The 27230-nt window shown below is 33.8% G+C and overlaps 2 protein-coding genes across 2 annotated transcripts; one reads left to right on the top strand and one right to left on the bottom strand.

Moving 5' to 3' along the window:
• Positions 1 to 14945: 14945 nt before the first annotated feature.
• On the bottom strand, positions 14946 to 22532 carry LOC131849010 (zinc finger protein 808-like). Its single transcript, XM_059198987.1, has 2 exons — positions 20986 to 22532; positions 14946 to 15591 (listed from the first exon to the last, which is right to left on the bottom strand). Exons 1-2 carry the CDS (start codon positions 22414 to 22416, stop codon positions 15187 to 15189), a joined length of 1836 nt encoding a protein of 611 aa, XP_059054970.1. The 5' UTR covers positions 22417 to 22532; the 3' UTR covers positions 14946 to 15186.
• A 554-nt stretch (positions 22533 to 23086) lies between these two features.
• On the top strand, positions 23087 to 25320 carry LOC131849011 (phosphatidylserine decarboxylase proenzyme, mitochondrial). The gene has a single exon (XM_059198988.1). The coding sequence runs from the start codon at positions 23178 to 23180 to the stop codon at positions 24315 to 24317; it is 1140 nt and encodes a 379-aa protein (XP_059054971.1). The 5' UTR covers positions 23087 to 23177; the 3' UTR covers positions 24318 to 25320.
• The last annotated feature ends 1910 nt before the right edge of the window (positions 25321 to 27230 follow it).

The raw sequence follows: 27230 nt of genomic DNA, 5'->3' as shown, positions 1-27230 counted from the left end.
TCATAAAAATCTTGACTTATTTCCAAAAAACAGCAATATTCATAATATTAATACAAGATTTAAAGACAAACTTGCTGTCCCCAAGTATCGTTTAGAAAAAGTTAATAGGTCTTTTATGGGAATAGGTATAAAAATTTACAATAAGATACCAAAGGATATGTTGGAATTACCCTTAAATAAATTCAAAACATCTGTTAAATCATATTTACTGAGCAAAGCCTATTACTCACTAAACGATTACTTGAATGACGAGTGTGCATGGCAATAGTTGTTCATGCACTGAATTTTCATTTAATGTTAGACATAGACACCTATATAAATATACATTGTAAATAAACTGGCTTTAAAAAAAAAATGTAATTCAATTGAGTTTCTTGCCAGTTCTTCTCAATTGGATCTATATACCGAACTGGACGGTAGGGAAAAAAATAAAATTATAATGTAAAACTTGACGTCCATAAGCGGCTAAAATGTCCTACAAGAATAAATGATTTTTGAATTTTTTGAATTTTTGACAATGAAGGCGACTTTACTTGCGATATTTGCATTTCTAAATTCTTGACAAGATATATACAATAATTTATTTATTTTATTTATTTATTAGGTACATAAATTTTCATAATTCAATACAAACAATTACAAAAAACAATCATTGTAATCCAACGCGGCACATCGAGGCAGCGTACCCAAGATACTGGCAGCGTTGCCTCTTTGAATGGCCATACTTAGCCTTTGGGCCACAAGTAACCTCAATGAGCCGCGGTGAAATATATGTCAAAAACAATTTGGCTTCCGGGCTCCATGGGCCCAACGTCTCCACGGCATATGGTAAAAATATACAAGATATATTATATATAAATTATTATTTTATTAATGAAGAGTTCAAATTTCTATTGCATTTTGCCATTGATAATGACTAAAAAAATCTCTAATGAAACATGAAGACTGCAAAAGTTTCGTGTAACTTGCTTGCATACTTAAATTGTTATGAACGATACATATAATTAAAATAAACAGCTGAGTGTTTTATTTCACAGCTATTTATTAACTTATGTAAAATAAACCCAGGAATCGTTTTCTACATAGGTGTGTATAAAGTGGTCCTTTTGTAAACATTAACAAAAATCTCTAACACAAAAAACTACATACATATCATGAAAAATAAGGATGCAGTTACAAAGTTAAGTAAATTCACTACCTCTACCACTACCTCTAATAGAAATATTGCGATTTTGACCTCAACTTTAGCCACAGTTAAGTTCATTCATCATTATACCTCACCTTCTCCTATAACTCAAAAGTGACTGACTGACATAGTGATCTGTCAACGCACAGCCCAAACCACTGGACATATCTTAAAAACATTAATTAGCTCTACATGGCACACAAAATATATAACAGTTTACTCACAGATTTGATAGAATTGACAGGACATAATTTTAACAATAATTTGATCAAATGGCTGTTAGCACACTGTTTTTACTCTCTGAACGATTATTTCAATTATAAATAAAAATAAAGTAATTATAATTGTAATGATACTAATTATAATAATAATCTGTAATTCTAAATATATAATGTGTATCTAATTGTTATAATGTTTTAATATATGTAATTACTAACTTTTGCCCACGGCTCCGCTCGCTTTAATTTATCCCTTTAGGGGAGGAATTTATCAAAAGCCTTTTTTAGAGGATGCTTACGTCATAACATCTTCCTGCATGCCAAATTTCAGCCCGATCCGTACAGTGGTTTGGGCTGTGCGTTGATAGATCACTATGTCAGTCACCTTTGAGTTATATATATTTAGATTGGGTTTATTAATTAAATTTGCAGGCCTACTGAAAAAAGGCATATTACAGCGCAGACTACTAATGTCACTGTAACTTAATTGTTATGTGCATATCTGTCTGTAATGCCAATAAATGACTTACTTACTACTACAATTGAATCTTTTTCAGACAGATTTCTAATTTACTATTCAGTTCTGAGTAGAATAGTATATATAATAGGCTGTTTTGCCGCCAAAGTTGTGGTGGACGGACATTCGATCCCGCGACTCCGGCAATAGGCGCTTCGATACCTTGGAATTTTTAATGAGTAGGAATAGAATAGAATAGAAAATAATTTATTCAAATAAACTTACATTGAAGCACTTTTGAATAGTCATACTATTTTTTTTTTAATTTACAGCTCATTCGGAAACCTGTGCCATCACAAGAAGAACGAGCAAGAAACGTGTATGTTGCGCTTTGAAATAATCCTTATAAGTTCACATTTATAAGTCAAAACGTGCGAATACAAACTACCAACCAGCACTAAATTATTAGGGTTAAATATAAAATCATAATAAGATTAAATTAGTCGTAGTGATAAGAGCAGACCAGTCCCTACAAGCAGCATTCGTTCGCGAGTATGACGGATGAACCAGCCATCGCTGCGCTCGACCATATTTTAGGGTGCCCAATGACCCGGCCCACCACGGCCACATGTCTGGACATTTTAGTGAGCATGACTACTCTTTCCACTCGACCACGTCATAGGTACTTAATATTACTATACTGTAGTTACAGTATTCGCACTTTACATATGGATGCATGCGGCATTCAATACAAAAGCCTACGCTATCATATTACAAGAAAACCGTATGAAAAGGAAATTATAATATGATTAATCTATGTCTGTAATATCAATGCTGGCCATCGACAGGATTTCAATTCATCCCCACACGCTGTAACCTAAGTGGTCTCGGCCAGTGCGTTTTCATCAGTTATTGTGGAGTAAACTACTTGCCGAAGTTGTTTCTTAAGACTACATCATGGGGTTTTTCAAGGATATTAAGGTTTCTTAAGCAGCAACTCGGCAACGCGCACGTGACACCCCTGGTGTTTCAGGCGTCCATAGGCTACGATAACCATTTACCATCAGATGAGCGTATGCTTGTTTGCCGCCGTCGTAGTGAAAATTAAAAAATAGTGTTTCTTACCTGTCATAGATACGATGGTTTGCAATATCCCCTGCAATATGCCATAAATATCGCAGAAGTTTTCACTGGCTGATAATTGCGTATCAAGTGCAGTATCCGTTTTGATGTTACAAGCCCCGTTGTGTGAATCTGTAAATAATCTTATTCCATTTAAACTCCAACACATATATATTAACATTGAGGGATAATTAAGCGTGAGATAAGATTCTTCTAATGCTTTTGGTCGCAACTAGCCTTTACAGCTTCACAGGACGATAAGGGGCGAGTGTAAATGGTACTCCAAACCATAGGAAGGACTTATGGAGCGGCTGATAGCCAACCCTACCTGATGGATACGACTTTAGCACCAAGCAGTCGTAAATTCGATCCTCGTTTGAATTGGACGGGGGATCGATCGGTGGGGCATATTCTGGTACCGTTCCGATCTGATCTGATCCGATTTTGAAAATTCTTTTAGTGTTGGATAGCACATTTATCGAGAAAAGCTTAGGTCATATAACATCACGTTACGACCAATACGGGGCGTATATTGATATATACATGGTAAAACATATAACTGAATTTGAAAGCGCAGAAGAAACAAAGCAGAGTGAATGTACTAGAAGAAATAATATTATAACCAATATAGTACATAGATTAGTGCCTGTTAGAATACAGTACACGTTATCCCATCAAAAACATAAATGTGAAATGATAGCCGAGTTTAATATTATGATATATGCCTTGATTGTTGACTTCCACGACAAAAGAGGTGAGATCTAAATGGGTGCCAAGTTCAATGGTCCTGAAATGTATTTATAACAATATAAAATATCATTTCTTCTTATAACTTAGGATAATATACTGTAGCCTAAGGTCTGACTTGGCCTCATTCTCTTCTAGTTACTCTAGGCCTTCTAGGCCTAGTTCTCATATACCAATTATTACTTTCGATTGCTAGTTACTACTAATAATAAAATAGGAACCGAGAAGTAACATATTTAGAACTTGCGAAGGCTACAGTATATTTCGTATATGATTCTCGCAAGTCTCAATATTTTTAACCAAATTTGACAGGTTTATGTGAAAGAGTTTTTGAGTTATGAGGGGGTCAAAAGTGGCTCCAAATGGTTCGTGTTCACACGGTGCTTACTTGAAACTCGGCTTGACACACTACCGCGTGTCTAGATCAGTCTGTATTAGTGCTTGTTAAAACACAGATGAGTATTTTTATGAATGACAAATACTGTAGCTGTATTATTATTATTCTTGTTATTATTACGGGAGATTTTGAATGTTTTGACATTTTTGATTAAGATTATCTAAATAAAAAATGTCAAAATATTGTTTTTCGTATAATAAATTGAATAAATAAATTTCTAGTGAATTTGCGAAGATGGGTTAACTGACCTGACCTATGATCAACTTATCATTCTCCACTGGTATACCACCAGTAAACAATTAGCTTGCTCTAATGCCCCGCCAGCGTAAACTAGTTTTTAATTAGGCTTGTGTCAGGTGCTTGAACCTGTAGCACTGCGACCTATATAGATGTATTCTGCTCGCTCTTAAGAGTTCACTACCTAGACCCGTCGTAGAAGAATTTAAGGATATTCTTTGTAGAAATGGTTTTTATCTCCTCAGGATATGTATACAATCAGTTACATTATCATTTCATCACTCACCTGTTGTTTCACCATCATTTGTACTTCCAACATCAATTGTACAATATACCGGGCATTCAGTAGGAACTGTGTGTATTTCAACAACTGTAGTGCCCGATACCAAGTCCTCCTTTATTTCAAGATTAGTGCATATATCATTAAAAACTTTTTCTTTCTCTTCTATTGGGTCGAGATCTTCACAGTACTCTGTTCCGTCTTCAGCCATATCTAAATCTGCTAGTGACTTTCCTCTTGGATCTAATAGTTTTGCAAGGTATCTTCTGTTTTCTTCTTGTTTCCTCCCATATAGTAGAAGTACCTTTTTTTGTTCTTTGATAAGACTTTCTATTCGTATAAGATTTTTTTTCAAAATAATGAATGCCTTTTTTTTTAATATTTATAGAATAGAATAGAAAATCATTTATTCAAATAAACTTAATTTAAGCACTTTTAATAGTAGTAGGTATATATATTATAGTTATCGTTCTTTTAATCTACCGTTCATTCGGAAAGCTGTCTCATCACAAGAATTATACTATAAACTACATAGTCAACACCGCAAACAATACAAAATAATATAAATGTACACAAACCCATGATACCAAAGGTATAAAAGATCCCTATAGCCTAGAAGAAATTCATAATACTATCGAAATGTAAAACGAACATTTAAAAAACGTTCAAACTGTTCGGGGTGTTGAATACCCAACCATCGGGAAACTGATGTGTTAAACTGATGTGTCACCCAGGGTGTCAATTAAATTTAATAATTAAATAAGTATAAGTCACGAGCAATAGCTATATATATATATACTACTACTACTGGAGTAATTCTTTTCAAATTAGACTTTAATAGCACAGTTATAAAGTGGATTTTCCAAAATTTGTAATTTTTGAGGAAGCCAGTATTATAATAAGTGTGCGATATATGGTTAAATGATATTTTCTGTGGTTAGATAACAGAGTTAGGGATTATACTTGTATTGTATGTTGGACTCCAATTTCCGAGCCAAGCTCCTCCCAAAAGCGCAGAAGTCTCCTGATGTAATAATAATAATAATAATAATCTCAGGACAATTCACACAGCGCTATCTAGTCCCAAGTTAAGCTAGCTAAAACTTGTGTTATGGGTACTAGATAACTGATACAAATACATAGATAATTTTTGTTTTCGTAAATACATACATATTATACAAGAGAAAACACCCAGACCGATACAAACAATTATACTCATGAATACAAATGTTTGTGCCGTGCGAGGAATCGAACCCGCGACCATCGGACGTAAAGCGGTGTGCTAGGCCGCTAGACCACCGAGGTCGTCAGTCATGTCTACACAGGCTTCACGGAGCGACCTCACAGTTCTGAGGATTTATTTCGTTGTATGGACACTGCTACGCACTCCAGGATTATGTCCGTCCGGTGAAGCTGTAAAGGTCAGCTGCGGCCAACAGCATTAGAGTAGTCCGAAAAACTATATAATAAGAACACTTCTATTCTGTCGGCTGTACCATTACAAGCTTCCAGGTTCACGACAAAGTAGGTCCTAGATCTAAACCCTTAAAAGGAAGTGTACACGCATCACCTAATAATTATTGAGTTTATATGAATAAAGATTATTTCTATTTCAAATATTATTTTAGTACGTACAAAGATTTTTTAAATATTATACTACCTAAGAATTAATATTATAAACCCTAGCAGTGCCTTCAGACTCAAGGCGAGAGTAAACATTCAGTAGTTCTATAAGTCCTTCCTTTGGTTTATCTTTCGGTTGTTAACCAATTACAATAGAAACTGCAATTAAATTTGAGCACTTTTGAACAATCTTATTCATTTTCTAATCTACAGCTCATTCGGAAAGCTGTCCCATCACTATAAGAACGAGGAAGGAACTTGCGTGTTGCTCTCTTAAACAATTGTTTCTAACAATATAACCATGTTAGGCCGACCTCCACGCGGTCCCTTGCAAACCATTGCGGTTAATCATGATGCTGCAGTCCGCTAACTGACTTGACCTCGTGCCTATATCATCCTCGACTGGTGCCCCGCCAGCGAAAACCGTTAGCGACGGGTGCAACATGGCATTATCATCAATACAAAAATATAACATCTACTTCAGACTTAACAGTAGGCATTCTTCAGTTTATACATTACAAATAAGTACAAACAAAACAATATTTTTTCCTTATTAATAATATAGTAGGCAACGATTAAATTTAGTACATTAGGTATACCTAATGAAATTAAACCAATGTTATTTTTATTATTGTTAATATTATTTTTATTCAATTATACATAATCTTATATTTATAAATAAGTATGTAATAATACGTACAGTAAATTTGAATTTGCCGATTTGTACTGAAAAATTTAATCTCGTGTTTTTTCTAAGATTATTACAGTGAAACCTGGTTAATTAGGATCTCAAGGAACCAAGATTCTACCAATCCATTAATCCAGTTTTATAATTAAGCAGGTTTAAAATTATAGTTATCTCATTTACAGAGCTTATAGAGGTCGAAATTTTTTTATTATCTAATTTTCTCGTTATTACATTTTTAGAGGTGGAAAAACCTGAAATATTTTTGACAAACAAAGCATGTGCGAAATTTTTTCATTCAAATGTTTCAAAACCTGTCCCAACTGATTAATTTGTCTTATTCATATAGGGAATTGAGCTACAGAGTTCTAATTATAGAGGTAAACATCGAAAAAATCTTAGGATACTAATTTCATTTAACCAGGTCCAAAATCCACTATAAAGAGGTAATTCAATGAAAAAGTACCGGGACCTCATTGCAACTCTCAATAATAGAAGTCTCTCACTTATCCAGGTCCCACTTAATCAGGTTTCACTGTATTTAATCAAAATATTGACCCTTTTATTTTATACAATGCTGCCATCTAATCGAAAGTTCATTTTTGCCTTTACGATATAACTCCCATAGAGTTCGAGATTCAATAAACTGTGAGAAAGCAAATTCTACTGAAAATTGTCCAAATCACGAAAAAAATTGTTAGTAATGTGGACTCCGAGTAACCTCATTGCTAGCAATATACCATACCTGTCAGATTGACCTCCTATCTACGCGGTTCCCCTTGGAAACTATCGTGATAAATTCATGGCAAATATAAGGTAAAGGGCCATATTATGGAACATTGTACTAGTTTATGAAACAAGCAATTACAAATAATTAATATTCAGTATTTAAATATTATCTTTATGATCTTTAATAACCTATTTATTGATTAAATTAATTTATTTTTGTAAACACCTTAAAATGTACAGAAAAAAAAAATAGATGAAATGCCCGTGTCAGGTTGCATGAAAAGACTGTCTTTTAGAGTTAGAGAATGACACGTGTCATCACAAAACAATTTGAAATATTTGTCAATGATACAAAAATACTTGAAACATGTCAATCAAAAGTTTGACATATTATCTATTGATTGATAATGAATAAAACTTTAATAAGTATTTATTTTTTATTTAGTTTTTAATTGCAAAAATTTCTAAACAGACCGTATTTATGGAACAGTATATTCAGTACATCCCCCTACACACAATCAAACAGCAAAAAGTGGACAATATTTAGTGTGTGTTGTGTGAGAACAGTTTATATTTCTAAAAAATTGCATTTAGATAAGTACATAGATTGTAAAATTCCATGAAAATGAAAAACTAACCTCAAAAATGAATAAGCTGGATGATAAATATTGTTTTATATTAATTAAAACATATACTTAAGTGGAAAACCTGCCTGAAAAAATTAATACCACTTTATTTAATTCAAAATTTTTACGAAGCACCTACATATCACATTTTTATAGATGTTTTTAAATTAATAATTTTTGTAGGTACCTAGATACATTTTTTTTATAGAATTTGATATCTTTATTCTATAGATTTATTTTATATTGTTATTTTTATTTTTGATTGTTTGGTATAATTTTTATAATTTGATATTGGTTGGTTTTCCTGAAATAAATAAACTAACTGTCAAAGAAGTGACGTTGGTAAATTTGAATTTTTAGTGAAAGAACAGAACAGTAAGAAAATAATTTGATTAATAATCAAGTCAATGATAAAACTAATGATTACATGACACCAATGATTGTCATTCTTCTAATAAATATTCTTATAAATACCAGTACCCAGTCTCAACAAAGCAGCCATTCCTGAGGTAATTACTGTATGAAATTATAGTATAAAATGAACCTTAGATATGGTTACTGAAGCTCATTCTTGTATTTATGAAAGTAGTAATTTAAATTGACTAAATTTAACTAATATTTTGAAGCGTAATGTTGGTGATGAATTAATATTTGAGTTGAATTTGAAGTCAAGAAAAAATAGATTAAAGCTGAGTCATCAGGTAAACTCAAACTACCTTCTGCTGGCACATCTGATCAATGGATGCAATATGACTAAAAAAAGAAACTGATCGTAAAACTAAAGAAGAAAAGCTCATAAAAGAAAACAATTACTAAATGAGAAAAGTGATAGCTCGAACGGAAAAAGCTACTAGAGAACGATTACTACAAAGGATCAAAGAAGAAATGAAATAGTTGAATTTTTGGTTTAAAATGTATATTTGGTTTTTATATCTTGTTTATTAATGCTAAGATTTGAAACTGTTTTTGTCATACTTACTTTGTAAGTGAATATTTATTTATTGCTTGTTTATTCGTATAATTTTTAAATCTAACTGTATTAATAATTAGAAATAAATCTTTTGATACTATGAATAAATAAATTAGTAACTGAAAAATGTTTTTAATGCGAGTACTTCAGTTCATTTTGAGTTCCATAATTTGGGACATTCCCGATGGAACACCCGTACGTGTTGCTTTAGACTGTTTCATAAATACGGCCGTATGTACTTGATTTTATTCAATTTATTAGCATTTTCAACTAAAACTCAATAATAATTATTATCACTTCAGTAGATATCAAAACTATTAACTTAGAAAAATTCAATGTTTCAACTCTATTTTTTTTTAAACAATGTAAAATATTCAACTCCTACTCAAAAGGTGTTTCATAATATGGCCCTTTACCTTACCATGATAGGTTAGCGCAGTTTAATACAATAAACGCGAAAGTTTGTGAGTATGGATAGATGTTTATTACTCTTTCACAAAACGACTACTGAACGGATTTTGATAAAACTTTATAGTAATATTGTTTTTACATCAGAATAACACTAATACACACAATCAGGATGAGTGTGTGTATGTGTGTGTGATCATTCTTCACTGGTGCCCCGCCAGCATATACCGTTAGCGCAGGCGGGTGCACCATTACATTATCATCCATAAAAAAGAACCCATGTAAGAACTTATAGAGCAGAGCGGGTAAAGGCCAACGGATACAACTGCCGCCTGACGGATACAACTTTAGTCTGAGGGCACCGCTAAGGGTCCGAACCTCAGCTCAGGCCGTCGTAACTTCGATTCTCATTGTAATGGGAAAGGGGATCTATCAGAGGAGAGCTCGGTGAGTGTAAATAAAATTGTCAAAAAATACCCACCTATTATTATATTACAATTTGTTTGAAATAAAACTAAAAAAAATTACAACAGTGTTCAACTACAACAATAAATACAATTATTGAACATACTATAATGATTTGATAATTTGTTTAAACCAGGGATGAACAACACGCGGCCCGCGGGCCGCTTGCGACCCGTTAAACATGTTTATGCGGCCCGTCAACCATTTCTAAAATAGAATTTACAAATTTTCTCCCATTAATATATTGTTATAGAATTAATTATAACAAAACGGTAGTACATACTAAACAACTCAGTTGGCCTTTACAGCTTCACCGGACGATGGGTGCCGAGTGCAGATGGCACTCAAATTAAAGGAAGGACTTATGGAGCGGCTGAAGGCCAACTCTCGCTTGACAGATACGACTTTAATCTGAGGGCACCACAAGCAGTTTGAACCACGGCTCAGGCCGTCGTAATTTCGATCCCCGTTTGGTTTTTCGACGAGTTACTCACTTGTCGGTGACTTGCTCACACATGCAATACCAGTTTTTATTATGCTTCAAAATATGTTTTTTTTTTATTCTAATGTTTATTATAAATAAAGATTTATAAATTATTAATAAATGTTACTTAATGTGCGGCTCGCCATGATCTTTTTTTTTTAATACTAATTGGCAATTTGTTTTTATACAATAGTCCAAGTGATAGTTCTTTATCTTAAATTATTTGTCGTCTTTAAAGTCAAGAGAATCTTAGACTCCCCGATCTGAATCGTAAAATTAAAAATTGAATTTTGCCCGCTGATGAAAAAAGTTGGTCACCCCTGATCTAAATCGTTGCACGATTACCTATCGACAAACTATAAACTTAAATGTATATATTAAATAAAAATTAACAGTTTTCTTGTAAAAAATTAACTTGACATGCGGGGTTATCATTAAACACATATGTATCAGCTGTACATACAAATCACATGCACGAGTAAATTTTAATAAATAACAGTCAATAGTCCGCGAGCCAGCAACAGATTCCGATAACGAAATTTCCTCTCGGCTGAATCTTCTAAAATCGAGGAATCAGCAAGCTATTGGTTTTTGATAAAAATAAACATTGTGTACTATAACTTTAAAGTCCATTTCAGCCCACTGCTGCTGACATAGAAAATTTATATAAACTGGTAAATTAGTTTCTCCAGTTCTCACTAGATGGCGTTGTACAAAATTTTTATAGTGTTAATAATAATATAATAAGCTCAAGACAATTCACACAGCGCCATCTACACCCAAGTTAACCCAGCTAAAGCTTGTTTTATGGGTACTAGATAACTGATACAAATACATAGATATTTTTTATTCGTAAATACACATATATTATACATAGAAAACACCCAGACCAACAAAAACAATCATACTCGTAAATACAATAAATTTCATTTGTGCCGTGCGAGGACTCGAACCCGCGACCGTAAAGCGATGTCTTAAACCGCTAGATCAACGATAAGTTATTCTTGCATTCTCTTAATGACTACATTAAAAATTATTATACTAGCTGTACCCACGGTTTCACCTGCGTTAAATTTCAATAAAAATATAGCCTATATGTTATTCTGATGCATAAGCTATATTACTGTAAAGTTTCATCAAAATCCGTTCAGTAGTTTTTGCGTGAAAGGGTAACAAACATCTATCCATACTTACAAACTTTCGCGTTTATAATATTATTAAGATATAAGGCCTTATGGTCTATTTTATCAAATCACCCTCGAAACCATATCTAACTTTTACTACGCTTTAATACAATTATCATAATAAATTTAGACTTTTTTTGTATTTATTTAACACGTTGAAGACCGCATTGAATAATCTTATTTCTAACATAGGGTCCGGTATTTTATTTATTGTTAATTACATATATTATTTTTTAAATATTCTTTTAGTGTACAATAATTTGAGGTAGACATTATTTAACCCCTAGATTTATTTCAATTGAACTGCCCACGGGTGATCACTCAGTACCAACGTGTAAATTCACTTTCCTTGCGGAGTGACCCACCAATGAGCATGCAGTGTTTAACGTGTTAAAAAAAATTTGTCCCCAAGTATGGCACTACGTTTTAAGTTTGGTTAACTTGTTTCTTATTTTATATTTCGCCCTAAGAGGCTTAAATCCAGCCACCTGGGGTTGTTGCCCCCCGAAGTTGATGCCGGGACCCCAAGGCCCCAACAGGTGCGGATGACCAGTCAATAATTCGATGTTTATTTTACATTAAAGAAGCCGAGAAGAAATCATTGACGACATTAACATCTGGCTCGGGGACTATAATGTAACTTTCGCCTTATTATTAAATAACTATATATCACTATTGCCTGCATATAGTATTATATTTTAATTTAATTTTACACTTTACAATAACAGAGTTAAGTCACATACATGATATTTCACTATTTTGAGCATCTTTTTCAACTTTCGAACTCCATTTCTTCTGTTTACTTGGAAACTTCATAAATTGTCACCACTTTACTGTTTATTTATTTATTCTTTTGCACACAGGTACACAATATTGTTTACTGGCGGATTTAATCCCTGATGGCATTCTCTACCAGTAACATACATGAGATTTCAATATTTTGAGTCTCTTCTTCAACTTTCGAACTCTTTTTACTTGGAAACTTTATAAATTGTCACTTTATTGTTGATTTATTTATTTATTCTTTTGCAAACAAAATTGTATACTGGCAGACTTAATGCCTGATGGTATTCTCTACCAGTAACATACATGAATTTCAATATTTTGAGTCTCTTCTTCAACTTTCGAACTCTTTTTACTTGGAAACTTCATAAATTGTCACTTTGTTGATTTGTTTCTTCTTTTGCACACAAAATTGTATACTGGTAGACTTAATGCCTGATGGCATTCTCTACCAGTGACATACATGAGATTTCAATATTTTGAGTCTCTTCTTCAACTTTCGAACTCTTTTTACTTGGAAACTTTATAAATTGTCACTTTATTGTTGATTTATTTATTTATTCTTTTGCAAACAAAATTGTATACTGGCAGACTTAATGCCTGATGGTATTCTCTACCAGTAACATACATGAATTTCAATATTTTGAGTCTCTTCAACTTTCGAACTCTTTTAACTTGGGAACTTCATAAATTGTCACTTTATTGTTGATTTATTTATTTATTCTTTTGCAAACAAAATTGTATACGAGCGGACTTAATGCCTGATGGCATTCTCTACCAGTAACATACATGAGATTTCAATATTTTGAGTCTCTTCAACTTTCCAACTCTTTTTACTTGGAAACTTTATAAATTGTCACTTTATTATCGATTTATTTACTTTTTCTTTTGCACCAAACATTGTATACTGGCAGACTTAATGTCTGATGGTATTCTCTACCAGTCAACCGATGCGTTGATGTATTCACTTTACACTTTACAACCATAATTGTTTTTTCCTTGCTTGAAGATTCATTGTACTTATTAATTTGTTACATATATATATAATTATATAACTTTATATAGACATTATTTGTATTTGTATAAAAGTATATAAATTAAATAACACATGTGTGTGAATTAAATAAATTTATATATGACTTTTTAGTGTTGCAGAGTCTGACACAGATCTGCCAATTTTCAAAAACAAATTATATTATGTTCACATACTATAAAATGAAGTAGCTTCCGCTGTCTCTTCGCTTTGATCTTTTAAACTTTATTTATTCATAATTTAAGACCATCCAGCGTGCTCTTTAATGATACTACACGACTTCCATTTTTTTTAACTTTTAAACTACACAATAGATTTTATTGCAGTTTTTAGCTGCAATAAAATCTATTGTGTAGTTTAATCACTATCTATTAGTGATTCAATAGGTTTATATGTATAATACATGTACTCCCGTGCGAAGCCGGGAACGTTAATGAAAAATGAATAATATTAAATTTAATACCTACAGTGTTTGCTTTTTTAAATATAGTATCAATGCAATTAAATTTTTAAGTAATAGTCTAATAAGAATCTTATTGCATGATTAAAATATGGAAGATGATATGGTGAGAAAGGGAGTAAATAACGAGATGACTGCGAACAGAGACGAATGGAAGTGAAAAACAAAACATATTACGCCGACCACAAATAAATGGGATAAGGAAGAAGCAGATGATAACCCTTTCCGACTAACAATGTATATTGTCATACCACTTACAAATTAATCTACCCACACAACTAGCAATAAAGTTTTATTTAATTCTATTCGTTTTCGAATAAAGACATAAAAAATTGCCGTCAGTATTAGGATTATTATCTATATTTAGTTATATGTTAACATTGTATTAACATCACCTATATATGACTCGAATATTAAGTTGTCAACATGATCTATATTAGCTACTAGCTACTCGCCCCGGCTTAGCTCGGGTGTATTATGTATTATATATAAACCTTCCTCTTAAATCACTCTATCTAGTAAAAAAAACCGCTTTAAAATCCGTTGCGTAGTTTTATAGATTTAAGTATATATAGGGACAGACAGTGACAGCGACTTTGTTTTATACTATGATGTTATCATTTGCCAAAAGGATTTTTTCTCACAGACTGTGGGTGAGTGCTCTTATTGATTTGTTTATCATTGTATTATGTTTCTTATAAAGTTTTCTTTGTTTATTTTGTTTCTGGTTTCTATTACTACTTTCAAGCTCACCATTTCATTATCCACTCCATCTTGTATTGGTAACCTGTCCTGCAGGATATCCTTTTTTTAATTTCTTATAACCTGTAGTTACACACAATAATTTTTCTGTCATAAATAAAGTTTTTAATTCGTACATTATTTTTCAAGCTCAATCTATATTCAAATTGGAATTGGTCTTTGATTTAATCGATTTTAGCCAAGCTTCGTATAACCATTTCTTGAATCGTCTTGGTCATCGTGTTTTCGATTTTGAACCGGCCTCATAACCTTTCGGATTTGGACCGTAATGTATATAATTTGATTAGTTTAAAGCTAAAATTGGATTCAGAAATATAACTTTAAAATAGGTTAAAATTCAATAGGCACTTCTTGTACGACCACTTTGTAACCAAAACTCTGCAAATGCGACATATCATCACTAGGAATATACGGTGTGTTACATTCACTCAATGTAACAATAGGTTCAGGTATTTCAAAGTCTATGGCGTTCATATAATCATCATTATCCGTGATGTTAAAGTCATCAAATCCATTCTGAGTGATCTCGTTCAGGTTATCAAAGTGTATTTCAGGTCTGGCGTCGTCGAAAGGCATTTCGGGAAGGTTTAGACGAATGCAGTTGTGCGACCTCAGGAGGGACGGCCAGACGAACGTTTCTTCGCAAGTGTCGCATCTTAGCTGCTCGTATTCATTGTGCTGAGTCAGCAAGTGGCGGTTGAGGCAGTATCGCGACGAATAATATTTTGTGCAGATCTGAAACAGAAATTCGGTGCTGTTTAATACTTAGTTAGGATGAGGGGATTGTTAGTACTGTGACTAATAGTACCTTTGCTAGCAGATTGATCTCAATGCGAATACCCTGAAAATCATCGTAAATTCCTGATGAATTTGTCACGATGGGCTAACTGACCTGACCTCATGTTCATCTTATCATCATCCACTGGTGCCCAGCCCAGTGCTCCAGCGTAAATGACTAATGGAAGCGTTGCTAACAATGTACCATGTCAGGTTGATCTCAAAGCGATTACCCTGGAAACCATCGTAAAAATTCTTGGTGAATTTGTCACGATGGTCTAACTGACCTGACCTCATGCTCATTATCATCCTCCACTGGTACCGCTCATGAGTATTGTATTATCATCCATTAAAATAAAAGGTTTGAGGAGTACCATTGGTATTTAGACTAGCCTCATTTTATTAGTCTGGATGGCCCAAGCCTACAACGCCGTCTGATTGGCTTATTTTCAAAGAAGGCGTGGCCAAGAATACGCCAATCGAGCGGCTTCGTCATAACAGCTTATCTGATTCTTATCGGAATGTATTACCATCATCGCTGCCGAAGATGAAGTAGAATGTTAAGAGGCCGATCATTAATCACGTGATCTTTTTTTAGCATTTCAAAAATCTTGGTGAGACGTAGTGAGGTTTGGACAAACCCTCCCCCCTCCCCCCAACATCACGTGTATTTTTAGTGCCTACAAAGGATATTAAATTTTTTAGAACATCAACTTTAAATACAGGCATAAACTATAATGTTGTTTTATTTCGAAATTAAGGACTATGAAAAAATATGTAGACTAAGTTGGAGGTTGTTTCTGATTGCCATAAAAATAAATTCACGTGATGTTAATAAGCAGCTAAAATTTCCTACATTAATAAGTTATTTTTGAATTTGAATATCAATAAATCTTATTATAGCCATAAGGGCTACTGGCCGAAGAGTGTGGTGTATCCGTACTATCGTGGCAGATTGCCGTCGTCAGTGCCATCAGTACACAGACAATTTCATATATCAGTTTATTGGTTTTTTTATTATTATTAAAGCTTTATTGTCCATATATTACAAATTATAACTAATATTTTAAGTTAGGATTAATTTAATTTATTTTCTTCTTTATATATATGGTCCCATGTGGGTAAAAGCCTCCTCCAACTTGTTCCATTTCCCTCTATTCGCAGCCACGCTCATCCAGTGTTCCCCGGCCACTTCTTTAATGTCATCAGACCATCTCTTTCTCTGTCGACCTACTCGTCTTTTTCCTGTCGGTCCCCGCCACTTTGTTAGTTGGTAAGTCCACCTTTTGTCTTTGTACCTAGCTACGTGACCTGCCCATTTCCATTTCTGTCTTAGGCCATGTTGAAGTGCATCTTTTATTTTTGTCTTCTCGCGAATGACTGTGTTCCTTATTTTATGTATTCTGCGTAGCTTTAGTACACTTCTCTCCATTGCGTGCTGACAGGACAGGACTTTGTTTTTTAATTTTTCCGTATATACCCATGTTTGGCTTGCATAAGTTAAGCTTGGCAGGATGCAGGTATCCATTATTATCTTTTTCATTTTCAAGTTGTAGTTCCCTTTTAGAATTTCTTTCTGTGCCCAGTATTTCTTCCATGTTACATTTATCCTTCTGTCAATTTCATTTTCGTTACTATTGGGGTCAAACGAAACCATTTTACCCAAATACACATAGTCATCCACATATTCTATTTCTATTCCATCTATTTTGATTGTTTGTTTGTAGCTGTTAGTCATAATTTTTGTTATTGAAGAATTCATATGAAGACCTATCCTTCTACTCTCTGCATCTAAAATATTCAGCATTTTGTTTAAGTCTGTGACCGTTTCACTAAAAATAGCTATATCGTCTGCGAACCTTAAATGGGTAAGCTTTTTGTTCATTATTGGTATTCCTTTGTTTCCCCAATTAATATTTGTAAAAATTTGCTCCAGTACAGCTATGAACAGTTTAGGAGAGAGAGGATCTCCTTGTTTCACACCTTTTTCAATTGGGAATTCTTTACCCAATTTTTCTAATTTGACTCTACTTGTACTTTTGGAGTAAATGTTCTTTATAATGTTTATGTATTTTTCGCTTATGTTATTACTTCTTAATGCTTCCCATATAGATGAATGTATTAAGCTATCAAATGCTTTGGTATAATCCACAAATGCTATGTATATTGGTTTGTTAAATTCCTTGTATTTTTCGATTATTTGTTCCATAGTATGTATATGATCAATTGTCGAGTAATTTGGCCGAAATCCTGCTTGTTCTATGGATTGATTTTTATTAATTTCTGGTGCTATTCTGCTAAGAATAATTGACGAGAAGAGTTTGTAAGTTGTTGTTAATAAACTAATGGGCCTGTAATTACCAATGTCGAGTGGGTTCCCTTTTTTGTAGAGTAGTATTATTGTGGATTTGCACCACTGTGTGGGTACTTGTTCCTGTTTTAAGATTAGGTTAAACAGATTGAGAATAAATTGTACTAGCCATTCTGCTCCGATTTTTAAAGCTTCATTGGAGATTCCATCTGGACCTGGACTTTTTTCAGGTTTTAGTTTCTTAATGTGACTCAATAGTTCACTTTCTGTTATTGGATCCCATGTTATTGTAGTTTGGTCATCATTGGACCCAAAATTACTTTTGCTCGCTATGGGTTTTGCTTGTGGAGGTTCTTTGTATAGGTTGGTATAGAATTCCGTTGCCCTTTTCATTATATCTGACCTGTCTCTAACTTCTTTATTGCCATCTTTTAGACATTCAATCCAGGTTTTATGAGTTGTCAATTCTTTAAAAGCTCTTTTTGAGCTGCGGTAAGTTGTCATCTTTCTTTCTATAACTGATTTCCTGTATGATTCATAGTCTTTTCTAATTGCTCTGTTGCAATTTTTAAACAGCTGCTTTAATTTTTCTTTCCTTTCTTTAGATTTTAATTTACTTTTCAGTAATTTTGTTCTTTCGGAAATGAGATTAAATGTTTCTTCACTAATAATTTTGTCCTTTTTACCATCGCATCTTTTATTTTCACTGAGTATAAGGCTTCTTGAGATTGTTTTTTCTAATTCGTTACTTAGTATTAGTATATTGTCCGAGTTCTCCATAGATTTGTATAAATTTGTTGAGTTCTGTTTTAGGTTTTGTATGTAGCTATTTTTTTCACAAGTGTACTTTAGCATGTTGGGTATGGACTTGAATGTCCTGCGACTAGCTTTGCATGTCTGTATTTTTAGAGAACATCTTACAATTCTGTGGTCAGATGGGAAGTTAAGATTGTTGAGTATCTCTATGTTCGCTACTGATTTTGGGTTGTGACTTAGTATAGAGTCTATTTCATTTTTTGTTTTTTGATCTGGAGATAACCACGTCCACTTCCTTGATTTTTTCTTGATAAAATAAGTGTTCATTATTGATAATTTGTTTTCATATGCAAACTGTATTAAACGTTCTCCCCTCTTATTACGTTTTCCGTATCCATATTTTCCCATTATTATATTTTCGTGCGGCTGTGGATGTCCTATTTTTGCGTTGAAGTCTCCCATAATTATTAAGGTTTTATCAGCTAATTCTTGTGCTGTCTTTAAGTCATTGTAAAATTTGTCCATTTCTTCTTCGCTGGAGCTCTCGGTAGGAGAATATACTTGAATTAGAGATAGTGGTATGTTGTTCAATTGTAGTTTAAGTAATGCTACTCTCTCGGAGATACCCAAAAAATTCACGATGTCCGACTTAAACGATTTCTTTATTAGAAAGCCCACGCCATGTAATCCAATTGTTTCGCCTATATAGCAGAAGATATAGTCTTTGTGTTCCTCTATACGACAACCAATTTTTTTCACTTCTGCGAGGCCTATAATGTCCCAATTTATATGTTTAATCGCATTGTTGAGTTCCAAAAATCTCGATGTTGTAGCAAGTGATCTTACATTGTATGTGCATATTTTTAGGGTTTGTTCTCTTTTTATCCTGTTTAATATATTTATGTTTTGTTTCTTAGCATTTGTTGGAGGGTGATAGTCTTCTTCCCCCACGGTGACCAGCCGGCTTGGGGTGCAAGTTAATGTTGTTTTATTTGGTGTTAGTAATTCTTTATTGTTTGGGTTCCAGTTGCCGGCATTACTTGTTAGTTTTTTGATGATTCTGATAAGGAATAAGATCTTCCACGTGCCATATAATTTAGTATATTTGGTTTTAGTATTTCTTTTGCAGAATTTACCGATGACATGATGGTTGAGTTTGGACTGCTGTTAGTCAGCTGCTTCTTGGTGTAATTTTTTGTAACTGGTGATTCTGATTTATCTCTTTTCCTCTTCTCACGATTATTTTCATTTGCTTTCTTTACTATCAGCTTGTCGTACTTTAAGTAAGCTATGTTTCCTTCTTTCTTTCCTCCTCCAGTTTCGGTTGAAGTTCCTTTCTGGTCACGAGTACCTCTCTAGAATAGTCTTCTTTAAGATAGATGCCTTGCGGAAGGTTAGTCTTGTTTTGTTGCACAAGGTGTTTTTTCCATTTTGTTGTAAAGGACACCACTACTGGTCGATTTTTGTTTGAAGGGCGACCAATTCTATATATATTTGCTATCTCTTGGCTTTCCATATGTATCCCCATATCTACTACTGTTTCTTTTAATTGATCCACTAATTCAGTTTCACTTTGTCCTTCCTCTTTTATACCAAAAAATACTAAATTATTTTTTCTTTTATCCCTTTCCATAAAGTTGATTTTTTCTTCTAACTTTGTAATTCTTGATTTTAGGGTGTTATTTTCCGTTACAAGTGATTTCATCTTCTCATCTAAGGCTTCCATTATATTTTTTGTGACCTCAGTAGATATTACTGTAGCTTGTAGATTAAGTTTCTCCTCTAATTTTGAAAACAGTAAATCCATACTTTTTTCCATATTAATTTTAGTCTATTTTAGCCGTATACGGAGGTAGAAGCTGGCAACACTACGAGTGTCGGTCTATTGCCGTAATGTTGGTAGTATTGATAAGTCTTCTATAATCTATGATCTCTGGTGCTGTGTCACTGTCAAATGTCACTTTTTAGGTTATGTTAACCACAATTGTAGTTCTTATTTTTCTCAATAACACTATTATTACGCCGTAATTTTTTATAAATCACAAACTTTTCTGATTTTGGTGCAAGATTATCACTGTTTTATGAGAGTTTGACTGTTTTTTCCACTGATTTTTATTATTAATGACTGAGCTCACTGACGTACGTGTTTATAGTTAGAAAACCGGAACCGGAAGTTTATTGGTTTAATAATATTAATTCATATGTATGTTAGACATAATATGGGTCTAGTTGCCTGAAATAAACAAAGGTTGATGGCCGAAAGTGATAAAAGAAAGAATACGAACCTGGCACTGATATCTGGATATAATAGTCTTCTTTCTCCGAGGATCCACTATGGCTTTCTTGATCTCTCCACGGTTGATGTCGAAACTGTTGACATCAATAAAATCAATAGTATCAGTTAATATTTTCCCTCCCACCTTTATTTTCTCTAACACTAACTTGGGCTGCATATAATCGGGAATCTCTTCCCCTATCTTATAAGTAGTTTTAATTGGGGCTTTACTCAAAGCCTTTTCCCTTAACTGGGAATTGTCGCTTGTTTTAAGAAAATGTGTCCATTTATGTTGCAGCATGTTCTTCTCTGTGTCGAATTTTTTTAAGCACTGATCACAGAAATAGTAGTCTTTGTAACCCGTCATTGCTCGATTCGTTAAATCCGGAAGAGTCTGTACATGCTGTTCAATAACTTCACGTTCGACGGAGCTCTCGTCACAGAAATTGCACAGATATAACCTCTCTGTGCCCAAAATTCTCATATCATATAATGATGCAGGTCGACACTTGGAGTGTAAGAATTTTATATGATGTGCCACCGCACATTTTGTTATGAATTGATCTTTACATATATCACATATGAAGAACAAGCCCAAATGTTGGTAACTATGGTCTTTCAGGTCCATAAATCTGAAATATGACTCCTTACAGATTCCGCACTCATGCATTTTTAGCACCCTACACACAAATCGTCTGTGCTCTACGTAATTCCTTTTATTAGGGAACAGCATGCCACAGATATCACAATGCAGTCGAATATGAATTTTAAAAAACATTCTATCCATGAAACTTTTACTACAATAATTGCAGATGTAACATTTACGTTTTCTGTGCCGCTCTTTCATGTGCATCTTCAACAATTTATACTCTTCAAATATCCTCGAACACTTTCTACACTTATGATACTCCTTTACCTCATGAATAATTACAGTATCAGAAAAGGACACTTTCTTCTGCGGCTTACTCTGAGGCTTGTAAACAAGCACATGCTTGTTTTCTTGATGATTCTGCAATTTTTTTTCACTGGCATAAACTTTTTCACAAATTTTACACTTCAAATGGCCCATAGTTTCACTAAATTCACTTATTGAAATATCAGATCTAGGAGAACCTTGGCAGGCCACTTGTTTCAACTTCTCCAAGTCCTCTTGTATTAATTTAACAGTACAGCCGCGCAAAAGTTTATCCATATGCGGTGAGATTGCTTTTGGGGAAACTTTCGTGCCTTGTTCCAGGACGTTATTATATTCAACTAAATATGGAGTTATATCATATCGCGGTAAGAGTACCACAGGTATCTTCTCGAAACCCTTGAATGCTTCAGTCGCGATATCTTCTTCTTCAAAATACGCTTTATTATTTCGTAACTCAACGCTTCCCAGCGAATCGTCCGACGTAGAATATAAATCGGTTTTGACTCCATTGCAAATACTGGACATGTGATAAAGAAATTAGAGCTAGAAAATAATAATAAAACAAAAGCAAAAAACGAAACTTGTGAACAAGTACGTCAACAAACATAAATGTCATATCAACAATAAGCAAAGAAGGCGGTTAGGCGCCATTGCATTCCAAAGAAAATTATTTGACACTAGACTGAAGATGAATGACAGTCAAGTTGCCTATTGTCACAAAACAGTTTATGGCTGTATACCCATACAGTTCCCATAGTTCCCTTTGGCCTTCGTTTAAAGGATAAACAGAAAAAAATATGTCACAAAGCACTTTAGTAGACTTTTTTTTTTTTCCCATATTTCTACATCTCCTTTCAGCACTTTAGTAGACTGTAGTCTGTACTTGCACTTTAGTACTGTAGTAGACAGACTAAAAAGTATTAGATACATATTAACAAAATTGAATAATAGTTTTAATTATAAATCATGTAAAGGTAGTACTTTTTAATTGGATTTTTTACATGTTAAAAAATAAATCTTGATAAATATGAAAATTGAAATAAACGATACCGACAGAGTAAACGGAACGTGTGGAGACAGCCTATAGTTATCATATTATCTATTTCAGTTATGACATCTATTTAAAAAAAAATACTATATTGGGTTTTGGATTGTGGTTTAGTTTATGGTTTTCTTTTAATAATAATATGTTGACCGCCGTCGCACTGTGACTAAATTAAATTATAAAAAAACCTCCAATATAAACAAATTATTTTTAACTGAAACGATATATAACCGAATGCGGAATGTTTCCTCGGACACTAATACGGAGCTCTCTTCCAGTTATAAACCCGATGTTGAAGATTCGTCCGCATTGTCCGTTCAGGAAAACACCTTCTATTCAAGTGCATAGTAAAACAAAGACAGGAAACGCTAGTTTTGAAAAGACGAAATGGATGAATTTGAGGGCTATTATTACCCGTTGGGTACCTTTAGGCAGTGCTATGTACATTGGTTGGTGTTACATTCGAGCAAGTATTAATTATGAAGTTTCTAAAGTGGAAATACGGTTTTACGAAATGTTTCCGTTCAGGATTACGAGTAGATGGTGGGGTCGGCTAGCGGCCTGCGAGCTCCCGACGTCCTTACGAAGTTTAATATATGGGACTTATGTGAAAATGTTTAATGTGAACTTAAGTGAAGCTGCAATACCGGATTTGAGTTACTATAAAAGTTTGTCTGCTTTTTTTACGCGCGCGCTCAGGGACGGTGCGCGGTACATATCTCCCGCTGTTTGCGTGTCTCCATGCGATGGGGTCGTTCTGAACTGTGGTCCTGCAGACACCGACAAGATCGAACAAGTGAAAGGTGTGACGTACAGCCTCGAGGAGTTCCTAGGAGACAACAAATGGTCGAAGAACAAAGGCGAGAATTATTACGATTCGTTGTTGACGAATAAGAAGAATATTCTCCATCAGTGCATCATATATTTAGCGCCCGGTGACTATCACAGGTTTCATTCTCCGTGTGATTGGACGTCGACATTCCGCCGCCATTTCGCTGGTAAGCTATTATCTGTGAATCCTTGGATGGCAAGATTAATACCGGGCTTGTTTACAATGAATGAACGCGCTGTGTACGTTGGGGAATGGAAGCATGGGTTCTTCAGTTTAACAGCTGTAGGAGCGACCAATGTAGGTTCGATAGAAATATACAAAGATCCAAAATTACAGACAAACACCAAAGGTCAACATAATAGAATTGAAGAGTATGAAATGGGGCAGGTTAAGTTGAAAAAAGGTGAATTATTCGGACAGTTTAATATGGGTAGTACGATAATATTGTTATTTGAAGCACCAAAGGACTTTAAGTTTGGGTTTGCTTCTGGCGATAGGGTGCAGGTTGGCCAGGCGTTGACAACGGTCACGAAAGAGCAAGCGAGATGACCTGCTCATGATGAGTTAGTAACTATTGTGCAGTTTATGGTAATCGTCTACGTAGCATCCCTGTTGCTTTGAATGCAATTGTAACAGTGAGACATTTGAGCTTAAAGATGTTCATTGTAGGATGTAATAATTATAGTAGTTATTAGTTGAAACTGTATAAGACATGACTTCTTTGCCATTCTGTTCTTTTTTTTTCTATTTAACACATTTAAGACCACATGCCCACTTGTGGGGCACACAAAATGCTTTATGTGGGGATGGCTTGTGGCATGATTTAACGTTAAAGACTGCCCACAGGTAGGTCAATTCCCAACAACATTACTGGCCCCCATACTCATGGGTGGGCACACATTTTTCCTGGGGACACTTGTACACCTGTGGGCATGATTTAAATTTAAATTTATGTACAGTACTTCATTTGCTGGTCTCTCAAAGAGATACTGCATATAGGGTACTTAGTTAATTTGACATAGTCACATGTAATTAAAGAAATGCCAGTACTTATGTGAGAAATACGATTTTTTGTCTTCAAAGAGTTAATCAATGATCAGTCTCAAGACTAGTAAACAAGACTATAAACAGATGTGTTAAGTGCTGTTTGATTTGTAGCCGAAGAGGTCAACACTTCTGCCTTTCTATATTAGATTCCTCCTCTTCAGTCTCGTGACTGTGAGAGGCTCCAAGAGCTGTACTGCCAATGGATTAGGATGCCATTCTGTTCTGTTAAAATTTTATTCAACTATCAAATATTTTAGTCTAATTTAAAAACAGCTGTCAGTGTTTCCCAACCTTGATAATGTCCCACTTAGCCTTTCTAAAATTCTTGGCAAACAGACCTAACTCTAATAATAGTTTAAATAAGGACATTCATTCTCCTTCTTAGTCAATTCCTTAAAGATGAGGGTAGTAACAACCTGGAACCAGCCCCTTCCCAACTCATACTCTTCTGGATCTGGTTTGCTGTACATTTACCTGCTCTGCATCCCTAATGACATCAGCCGATGGATTGTACATGATTATTTATGTCCAGCCGTGAAAAAAGTGGGCTGATGATGCTGATCGTCATCATCATCATCATCATCTACTTCCGCCATTTTGTCATTATAGCTACAGTATTACTGCCATTATAGCCAGTATTTTTTTTTATTGAGGTGATACCAAATTATCTAATTTAGTAGCACCGTAATATAACCTAGTCAGTAACAATTACACTGTGATATTATGAACGGATTATCAAATTACATGATCCAGGTGATCAGGATGGCATTTTAGTTTCTGGCGGGGTGTGTAATGTGACGAATTACATTACGCACCCCACCAGAAACTAAAATACCATCCTGATCATCTGGATGAATGACGGTCCTCCACAGTGCGGTTTTCTAGAAACTTTGCCACACACAATCACATTGTGGAATCACCTTCTAGCAATGGTATTTCCGAACCGATACGATATTGTAACCTTCAAGAAAAGAGCTTATTCCTTTTTAAAAGGCCGACAATGCATTTGCAATTCCCTGGTGTTGCAGGTGCTCATGGGCGGCGGTAATCTTTTACCATCAGGTAAGCCGCATACTCGTTTGTTGATCGAAAAAATATATTGAGCGAACTGTTTCTCAACACTTTCATTTAATCAATTATGGGCCCCCAGAAATCGTCGTTTAATTAGAAAAATGTCAGTATTCAAAATGTATATTTTTTTTACAAGACAAGCATTTAAAGTTTTTTTATTTATTTAATTTATTTTTTGCTTTAGTTTTAAATTTACACAGAAGTATTATATATAATTTTAAAAGTATTTAGATAATGATTAAGACGGCGTGGTTAATTTAATTGACTTATATAAAAGGAGGCAATTCTAGCTTCTAATATTAAAAAAATGACATTTTTCTATTTAATCGACGAAATGTATATTCTAGGGCCCCAAGAAATATGTAATCTAGGGCCCTAAAATGTGAATCCGACACTGCTCATAAGATTGTTTATAATAAAAAAAATTGGTTATATTAGTACCAAGTTTTTTTATTTTAATTTTTAATTGTGTTCATAAATTTGTTGTTTAGTTTTCGCGTAGTCTACTCTCTACCTTATGTGTATGATTTTAGGTTCAATTTCATGATAGTGGGAGGTCATTATGCGTAAATTACAGTCATAAATATAAATAATTAGGTAATTAAAAATAATAGTATGCTGTAACATTTTCGTGGACTTATTTCATATTAGATGAGATTGCTATCGTTTACTGTTTGACCTCTGAAAATATAGAGCACTTAACTACTAAACTCGCCCGGCTTCACACGGGCCCAATATCCGCGGCTCTTTTATTACAACTAAGACATCACCTAATAAAGTGTTCGTTTTAATCCAATGATGATACGGTATGGATAAAATTATAATACAAAAAAAATTACGTTCATAGGCGGCTAAAATGTGTTATATGATTCAATGATTTTTGTATTAATTTGATGTAAAGGACAATTTTGTTCAAATTGAATACTTATAATAAATAACGTATTCGTATTATTTCGATAAGGATCAATAAATGTTTATAAAAACACAATTCACAAATAATGTATTATTTTAGTAGAAATTTGATTACAATAACAACGGTTATAGTGACTTAAAAGATAGACATATATTTTTAAATTCAAATTCTAAAATCATTTATTCATGTAGGACATTTTAGCCGCTTATGAACGTCAAATTTGTACATTATAATTTTAATTTTTTTCCCTACCGCCCGAAATGTAATTTAGAATAAGGTATATTTAGAATTTTTAAAGAAGAACAATTGCATCATATGTAGTTTTTGCCATATTTTTCATTGCTGCTCCGCTCCTATTGGTCGTAGCGTGATGTTATATATATATATATATATATATAGCTCTATAGCATATCTAGATATGCTATATAATG

This window comes from Achroia grisella, unplaced genomic scaffold (assembly GCF_030625045.1).
Source record: "Achroia grisella isolate CSIRO2021 unplaced genomic scaffold, CSIRO_AGI_Agris_v1 utg628, whole genome shotgun sequence".
Lineage (NCBI taxonomy): Eukaryota > Metazoa > Arthropoda > Insecta > Lepidoptera > Pyralidae > Achroia > Achroia grisella.
The sequence above is the reverse complement of the archived record's forward strand: the minus strand, read 5'-3'. Positions and strand labels throughout refer to the sequence as shown.

Bases quoted from the DNA above. Each gene is read 5' to 3' on its own strand.
- LOC131849010 (XM_059198987.1), bottom strand. From the start codon at position 22,416: ATGTCCAGTATTTGCAATGGAGTCAAAACCGATTTATATTCTACGTCG. The intron at 15,592-20,985 runs GTTCGTATTCTT...TTTCTGTTTCAG, and splicing joins TATCCAGATATCAGTGCCAG to ATCTGCACAAAATATTATTC.
- LOC131849011 (XM_059198988.1), top strand. From the start codon at position 23,178: ATGTTTCCTCGGACACTAATACGGAGCTCTCTTCCAGTTATAAACCCG.